Consider the following 9,127-nt stretch of genomic DNA (forward strand, 5'->3'; position numbering starts at 1 on the left):
GCTTTATGTTTGGTTGGTTAATAAAATATTAGAACTCAATTCAATATTGTGTACAAATATGTAATTATGTCATCCAGCCGGTTATCATCACAACATAAAGCCCTTCAGTCTTATACAACATATATTCTGCGATTAATCATCCCTTACATATGTCCACACTGTTATACTCTTGATACAATTCAAGCTGATTGTGCACTTTTGAGCACGTACAATTGGAATGTGATTATATTTAACAAGTATGAATGGCAAAAAAAACCCTCATGAAACAATTTTTACAAATATGTTTCAAGATACATTCATATATGGTTTGAAATTCTATTTAAATTCTGTGACTCATAAGTCGTAATAATAAAGCACAAATGCAACATGTCGTTATGTTGTAAGAACATCTGTATCACAAACTTTGTAGTTGTTTTTTTAATGTCAGCATACCAATGCAACATCAATGCCACAGAAATCAATGAAGATATTGTAAATTGGATCTGTAGAGTTGCAATACAAAGTATGGACTGTCAATCACTTAAATTTCCAATCGGATTCTCAAATAATCAGATTTTGACAGAGTGAATGTAGCTTTAAAGACTCTTAAATCCAAATTTGAGGTTCGTCTCTTCTGGTCACATCTGTAGCTGTATGGTAATGATCATATATGTGTCCCTGCAGCACAGAAGCAGTCATAAGCAGCACAGCTATATTTGTAGCAATAGCCAACAATACATTGTATGAGTCAAAATTATCCATTTTTCTTTTATGCCAAAAATCATTAGGATATTAAGTAAAGATCATGTTCCATGAAGATATTTTGTACATTTCCTACCATAAATATATCAAAAATAATTTTTGATTAGTAATATGCATTGCTAAGAACTTCCTTAATATTTAGATTTTTTGTCAATATTTAGATTTTTTTTGCACCCTCAGGTTCCAGATTTTCAAATAGTTGTATCTCAGCCAAATATTGTCCAACAAACCATACATCAATGGAAATCTCATTCAACTTTCAGATGATGTACAAATCTCAATTTCAAAAAACTGACCCTTATGGCTGGTTTTGTGGTCCAGGATCACACATTAATATGAACTAAAACGCTTATGATAGACCGTGACAAGTCAGTCCTGTCTGTTGTGTCACAAACTCAATCTGAGGCTCGTCAGGAAACACTTAATCATCGACTGATCAATAGAATGACAGATCAGAACTACACAGCACCAGAACAATCACATCCAGAAGCCGTCAGATTCATACCTGAGGTCTGAGCACACGAACGATGACGGCTCTCAGCTGCTCGTGTTGCCGTCTGAAGCGCCGCATGTGATCCAAGCGGGCCTGGAGCTTACGGTGGGCCGGACTGAGACGCCACACCATCTTCAGATTCTCCTCCCTCTTCCTCTTCACAATGTCCCTCAGGAGCACCTGCAGCTTCTCGTACTCGTCCTCCCACGTCTGGAAGACTTCGAAACACGCCACCATCACCTGCGGAGGAAGAGGAGCGTGAGGCGTGAGCTGCGGCAGGAGAGAGTAGGCTGGGTATCGTTTGGGTTTTTACCATACTGGATCCAAATCAAAACTTTTAAAACTGTACCGTTGCCTAAACCAATACTTTTTTAAAAATGATGTTTTTAGAGATGCACGATATTAGATTTTTGCCAATATTTTTCAACTCATTTTGGCTGATACCGATATATATTTCCCTTTGTTTTGAAACAACACCAAGTCTCTCCTGTGCGGAAATTATTTTTTAAAAAAAATTAAAAAAAAAAGCAAAAACTTAATTGTTAGCACTAATAAATATTAGGGATGTAACGATATCAAAATCTCACGATAATTTTGCGCTGTGTCCACAATACGATATTTATTGCAATATTTAAAAAAATAAATAAAGTACAAATTAATTGGGAGTTCAAAATTAAGAGTATCAACCCATGTTTCTTAGCTAAGAAAACTTAAGTCAGAAAAAAAGTCAGTGAATTGACTTTAAAAGGGGACTAAAGCCTCTTTTTATTTGTGATATAATGTCTCGGTCTAAATTACACTCTCACTGGTGTTTTAGGAAGACAAACAAATTATAATATTACATTAATAACAACAATGACAGTAATAGCCATACACTGTAAAACAATTGCCCTTTTACACATTTTACTTTTAAACATTTTTGCTTTTACACTACAGCAGGGAAATTACTGTACTTCTTTCCTAATTTCTACACTTGAAAGAGATATTTTGAATTTAAACTCATTTAAACCGCTAGCTGTCAGGATACATGCTGCACTTTAAGCTTTTATTTTGAAGGAAAACTCCAGCTTCAGTGAAAACAGGCACAAAAACACGTCTCACTGCAAATCTAGTGAAATGCTGTAATCATCTGCCGCTGAAATAAAGCAGAACTGGTGAGCGTTGCGTCCCAAACGCGCGCTAAACTCTCAGAACGTGAAATAAACGAGCTGCATTCATTCAGTGTGAACGGAGACGGTTTGAGTTCGTTTGACAGATTCTGTGCCAAAGCATAACAACCCAAAACACAACTTTAAAGACCTTTTATGTTAGAATAAATAGTTCAAATATATTTTAAAAACTACACTTTTTGCCCAGAAGACCTATCGTTTCATATCGTCATGTGACCACGATAATATCGAGAATATACCCTAATAAATATCATTAAAGTTCTTTTTTAATGAGAGTACTTCGAAAGCCTTGAAACTAACTATAATAAAATCGATCTCTGGCATCGCTCAGGCATTTAAATGGCACCAAAATCTGCGTTCTGATTTGGTTCTAGTACACACGGGTTTTATACCTGACCCGAGGAGCGAGTGCTGCTGGCTCAGCCGTACCTTCTCAAACTCCTCGTACGCCACATGCATGAGCTTGCGAGTGCCCAGCACTTTGAGCAGCTGAGAGCTCAGGTCTCTGGAGATGGCCTCCACCAGACGCAGCGCACGCTGGATGGGGTACTTGGTGTTTCGGATCTTGCGAAGGTGGGTGAAAATGGCCACCAGCGCCTGGCGGATCTTGTCGAGCTCGGTGGCCGACAGGAGATCGTTGAGGGGGAAGTCCTTCATCAGAGGGTTGTAGTCGTTCACCGTCTCCACAGCCTGCTTCAGACCTGAGAGAAACACACCAGACCGTTCACAAACGTGGAGCATCACGGACTAACGTCATGAGATAACTGGCGGACGCGCGCTCACCTGTGTCGGTGTCGAAGCTGACCGTGGCGTGGAAGCGTTTGCCGTGTTTGAGGATGTCGAGCGTCAGCAGCACCTCCGGACTCTCCCTCTTCTCCTGGATGCGGTTGAGAGCTCGCTCCAGGTTCAGCCAGAAGCTGATCTCCTGCAGAGCCGTTCCAGACGCCGGGTCTCGGTCCAGTTTAGTCACCTGAAAGAAACGGCAGCACAAACCTGAAACCCTTATCGACTGTAGGCCTGCGCGAGACGCACAAGTAAAAAACACTGCAGATGAGCTTGACACGGGAAGCTAATCATCAGGGATAAGAGTCTCAAACCTTCTGTATCTCCCGGATCCAGCGGTTGACTCCAGACTGCAGCTGGTTCAGGAAGCTCGGATCCTCCACTTTATCCCCGAAGTCTGTGACTTTGGGCTTCTCTCCGTGCTCGTAGCACTGCTTGGCCACGTTGGTGATGATGGGGTGGATGAGCAGGCTGATCTCGGGGATCTCGATGTTCTGCTGCAGGTGCAGCAAGCCCATCTCCAGCTCCGCGATCTTCTTCTCCACCGAAGGGGCCATTTTATCTCCATCCCTGCGCAGACACACACAAACAATGACGCAGGCTCTCGTGTGAGGATGAGACACGTTACTCTCTCTCTGAAGCTCAGAGCGGACGTTACCTGTCGGCTTTGCCAGACTCTCGGATGTAGGATTTGAAGTACGGAGACACAGCATTGCTGATGAAGGAGTGCAGCGTCTCGTACGGAGAATCTTCGCTCAGGGTCAGAACTCGCACCTGAGTCGAGATGGGTTTGTCCGCATCAATCACTCCGATCCGCTTGATCAGGGCCAGACTGAAAGACCAAGTTTCTCATTAGAACACCTCACATACAACGGCGGCCAAAATGATGAGAACACTAGTATTATCAGCAGCTAAAATATGGTTTTAAGTCAGTTATTTCTATCTTTTGCTGTAGACAATATCAGTTTACATTTCCAAACATTCATTTGGCCATTAATTGTAATAATCCAGTGAGATTTTTGAGATGTGATCTGGTCATCATCAGTCTGTCAAGAATAACATGAAGAAACAGAACAAACTGAGACTAAATCCAGAAGAACTGTGTCTCAAGACGCTTCAAGAAACCTCCTGCGAAGCTACAGTGCTGTTAACAGTTTGAGGCACTTGTGTAAAGATGCTGTAAAATGAGGATGCGGTCAAAAATAATGTCATAAATAGATTTTCTGTATCAGTTAACTTCTATGAACTAAACTAAATCAACATGTGTTGTGAGCATGCTTTGTGTTTAAAGCAGGTTTTGTCCTCGCTGCACTCGAGCAGAGTTTCTCAGGAGCTTCGCAGGAGGTTTCTCGAAGCAGAGACACAGTTCTTCTGGATTTAGTCTCAGTTTGTTCTGGTTCTTCATGTCACTCCAGACAGACTGATGAAAAGTCTCACTGGATTATTACAATTAATGGCAAAATGAATGTTTGGAAATGTAAACTGATATTGTCTACAGCAAAAGACAGAAATAACTGATTTAAAACCATGTTTTAAACCTGCTGGAAATACTAGTGTTGTAATCATTTTGGCCAGCGCTGTACATCAGCATCATCAGCTCACGGTCCGAGCTCGTTACCTGTTTGATTTCAGCCCGTAATGGATGTCAATGCTGATGCTGTAGGAAATGCACTCGCGCTCCTCTTCACCTTCATCGCCAACATCCTCTGCAGAACAACAACAAACAACCAGCCGTTTGTGATATACTTACATTTGAATTAATCATTTGGTACAGCGCACTTATTGTGTACATACATGTTTTTACATTGTACTTATATTTTTAAATATACCTATATGTAATTACATCTGTAATTAATTTCTGTAAATACATTTATAATTACACCGTTGACCCATCCCTTACACCTTAACCCACCCTTAAACCGACCCAGACCACCAAACCTGCCCCTAACCACCCGTATCCCCCTCAATAGCAGCAGAAGTGTTTTGCAATACAATATGAACACAATAAGTACATTGTACTTGTTTTTTGATGTAAGTACATAGTAGTTAAGGCCACCGAATATAAAGTGTGACCAGATAAATCAGCTAATCTTTATTTCATCATCTGATGTGAACCCAACAGAAGAAAAGACGACGAGCATGTGATGAATATAATCAGCTGCTGGTGTTTGTGTGTGTGTTACTGCCTGGAGTCTGAACACAAACAGCAGCACTGCAGTATCAACAAGAACACACTCGCACTAAAAAGAGCATCGTTTGTGTCTCTTTCAAAGCGCTTCATTGTCATGACTGTAAATCACTGTAATTATCACAATTGTTTCTTATGCACAGGGTCTGTCAAGGCTCTACAGTGCCACCATATGCATTTGTGACTGAAAACTACTGCTAAAAAAATATTTAGCATCACCAGCGCGACTGACCCGATCAGCATGTTTGTGTTTGCGCTCGGGGAGCTTCAAAGCTTTCCATTTACAATGCGTTTAAATATCTGTTGATTCCTTGAACACCGTGTTAATCAGAATCCACTCGCTGCACAAAACACCGGAGTTTTGTTCAGTGCCGAGTTATACAGCCCACGAATCCTGTAGACACGATGTGAGTTCGGGATGAACTAAGATGGGTGACAGATTTGAACGATTATTAAAGGGAGACTGCAAATGTGATCGATTTAATACAACAGCTCAAAATAAACAAGTAGTTAATATTAAATGACAACACTATTGCCTGACGCCATTTCGACAACAAAAATAGTTTCAAACAAAGTCACAGCTCACCCGTTCACAAAAACTTGCTTCGTTCCTGAATGAATCAGCCGTTTGAACGAATCGGTGGTAAAATCAGTGACTTGCAGCCACCTACTGGCAGTTTTTGTTTCATTCTTAAAGCATTGTTGCAGTTATTTTATCTCAACATGAATTTAATTGCCCTCATGCCACCTTTGAGCCTCATTAAATGTCTGTAAATATACCTACATGCCACTTTTGTCTTCTGTAGTGCAAATGAATTAATACTGATTTTATTTGATCTCTAACTTATTCTATTGTTTTAATTACAAATTTAGAAAAAAAGCTTATAATATACACTTTTGAATTTGACATAAGATGACATACTTTCAATAAAGCCATTACAAAAATCCCCCTGTAAATCAGTTTAAGCAGTCAAATGTCAGCTCGTAATGGGAAGGCTAATTATTATTGATCAGAAGGTACTCCAGACTTTTTTGCCTGTGCTTCTAAAATAAGTGTTCGTGACGTCACTGGTCTGCAGTGCAGCAAACACGCCCTGAACGCGCATCTATCATTTCTGATCGACTTTTACCACAGATTCGATCAGCCTTGCTGTGTTTTTACTCCTCTGCTTCTGAAGTTAACATACTGGTGGAGTTTAATTCGGACTTTCGACGGTATAGCGACTCAAACAGGGCGGGGCTACACGAATCCTGCCACAATTCTACGCAATAAAATATAACGACAGAGCAACACCGCACCCAAACACTTTATGCACGTCATGCTGAGCTGAATCACACGTGAACGGCTTTAACCCTTACACCGCGTCCTAACTACACGCGAATAAAAGCCATCTTTTCCATGTTAATCGGAGTTTTTGTCCTAACTAACGCTAGCCGCGACGACACGCGAAATTTCTATTTTAGAAACGATTTCTATTTCCGCGGCTGGAATAACACACAAACTATATGACAGTGATAATCTCAGGTACTGTGCTTTATTCAAAGCTAAAGGTGTCTAATATGAGTTTGAATGTCATATTGCGTGACCTTATAACGTTAGCCATGCTGAAAGCAACAACAGATAGTTTACCTCAGATCTTGATATTAATTAAAAGCAAAGATGTACGTTAAAACGGTGAACTCACTGCGAACCAACGAGTGTATTCTATAACAATGATGGTATCAGTCACTCAGTATGTGCATTTAATAACGTTAAAAAGTTTAAAATTTATGAATTAGATCATAAACTTATCCCTTTAGTTGTGAGTGCAGTGAGGCTCCGCCCACACACGCTTCTGATTGGCTGTGATACTTGATTGATTCAGTCGCGTCGCGGTGTCGCGTCGCGTGAAGTTAGGAGGACACGGTGTTAATGTGCGTTTAATGGACGCTCGCGTCACCTTTCAGCGCGCTCCGCTCCACCAGGATCGAGTGAACCTGAGGATCTGAGAGGAACTTTCTCATCTGCTCCAGCGCGCTCTTCTCCTCCAGCGCGCTCTCTAGAGAAGCGGGAGCGTCGCCGCCATCTTCCAGCAGCAGCGGCACCAGCTTGCGGATGTGTTTCTGCAGAACCGACGCGTCCGCAACCGTCTGCACGGCGGCAGAGACCTCCATCCCGCCGCCGCCGTCCTCTCCTCCGCCACCGTCAGACATTTCCCGCCGCAATGAAGCGCAAAGAACCGATGATCGAGCTGTGAGAGAGATCGCGCTGTATCACGGACTCTGACACTTCACCGGAATGACCAGCGCCCCTCGCGTCGCCAAACTTTATTGTTTCTCGGAAGTCTGTGATATGTAGTTTTTCCACCGGCGGAGCGAATGAGTGAACGCGGCGCGAGAACTACAAATCCCAGAAAGCCGAGAAGCGTCACCAGCGCTCGCGTCAGCGCGTCTCTACTGCAGTGACGCGTGTATCACACCCAACTACATGAAATGAAAGACATAAATATATTTCATGCCAAATTTTACATCCATAAATGTACATTTTAAAGGAAAACTCCTTGCTTTTTTGTTTTCAGGATTGATTTTGATGTGTATGTAAACTCATAATTCTATTGCATGTAAGACTCCTTCATGGTGTGATTCTTATAATCTGGAGGATTAATGCATTTAACCCTCATTGTCTTTTGTTCTTATTCTGTCTTTGTATTTGTTGTTCTTTTGTTGCATGAAAAAGACATAAGTAACAATAAAATTAATAAAAATTACATATTAAAATAATGTTTCATGGGTGTCCATAATAATAATAATAATAGTCTCATATCAGCTGATTCGTTAACAGGTGCTTTTTATAGGTGAATTTGTCTTTTACTGACAAAATTATCCTTATAATGTGTCTTTTTTTGGGAGGCAACACAAAGATAGAAACATTTCAGTTAATATTATAACATAGGTTTATTTTATCAAATATACTTATTAATTCAAATAATACATTGAGTGTAGGAGCAAATCGCTTACTTTCTAAACCATCATTTTTATTGACTTGTACCCAGTGTTGGGGAGTAATTAGTTACATGTAACAGAATTACGTAATTTAATTATAAAATAAATGTAACTGTAATCAGTTACAGTAACTGAGAAATTTTTTTTAAATTAAATTACAGTTACTTATGAAAATGTTAACAATTTCAAAGAGTTACATCTGAATATTTTCACACACACACTGATTTAATTGATTTCTTTCATAAATTGCAGTGACTGCTGTAAAATATGAGACAGCAATGTTTCAGGAGTTTAGGACACACGTTTATTCAATAACTGGTTTATGTATATGCTTTATTTTTCAGGATTAACTGTTAGATGCCAGTGTTTGCTGTCGTAGCTGTACAAAGATGTGATTTCAAAAGCAGTATCACAGCTATTAAACTATTTCTTGTTATGATTTTAAATCTGTATTTAACCTCATTAAATTATTAGGCTATAATCTTAATTGGAGTGATGAAGGATTGTGAAAGTCTGACAGTAATCAGTGTTGAGTACTGTACAAAATTAAGTGAGTGTTTGCTTAGAACAAGCAAAATAATCTGCCAATGGGGTAAGAAAAATAATCAATTTAATAATCAATCAGTTATTTTTCTTACCCCATTGGCAGAATAATTCGCTTGTTCTAAGCAAACACTCACTTAATTGTGACTTATTTTTTCTAAAAACAAGACAATAATTTTTTACTTGTCTAGAAAATCCTTCTTGATATAAGAATTTTTTGATATTTTG

General features: G+C 39.9%; 1 protein-coding gene across 1 annotated transcript in view; it reads right to left on the reverse strand.

Annotated features, from left to right (window-relative positions):
- Window positions 1-7,980, reverse strand: part of dync1h1 (dynein, cytoplasmic 1, heavy chain 1) — a 52,877-nt gene extending 44,897 nt beyond the window's left edge. The window contains 7 exon segments of the mRNA XM_058749802.1: window positions 1,247-1,474; window positions 2,833-3,104; window positions 3,187-3,373; window positions 3,501-3,756; window positions 3,845-4,018; window positions 4,805-4,892; window positions 7,315-7,980. Of these exon segments, the coding sequence (XP_058605785.1) occupies window positions 1,247-1,474; window positions 2,833-3,104; window positions 3,187-3,373; window positions 3,501-3,756; window positions 3,845-4,018; window positions 4,805-4,892; window positions 7,315-7,567 (1,458 nt within the window). The 5' untranslated portion in view covers window positions 7,568-7,980.
- Between the last annotated feature and the right edge of the window lie 1,147 nt (window positions 7,981-9,127).

This window comes from Onychostoma macrolepis, chromosome 17 (assembly GCF_012432095.1).
Source record: "Onychostoma macrolepis isolate SWU-2019 chromosome 17, ASM1243209v1, whole genome shotgun sequence".
Lineage (NCBI taxonomy): Eukaryota > Metazoa > Chordata > Actinopteri > Cypriniformes > Cyprinidae > Onychostoma > Onychostoma macrolepis.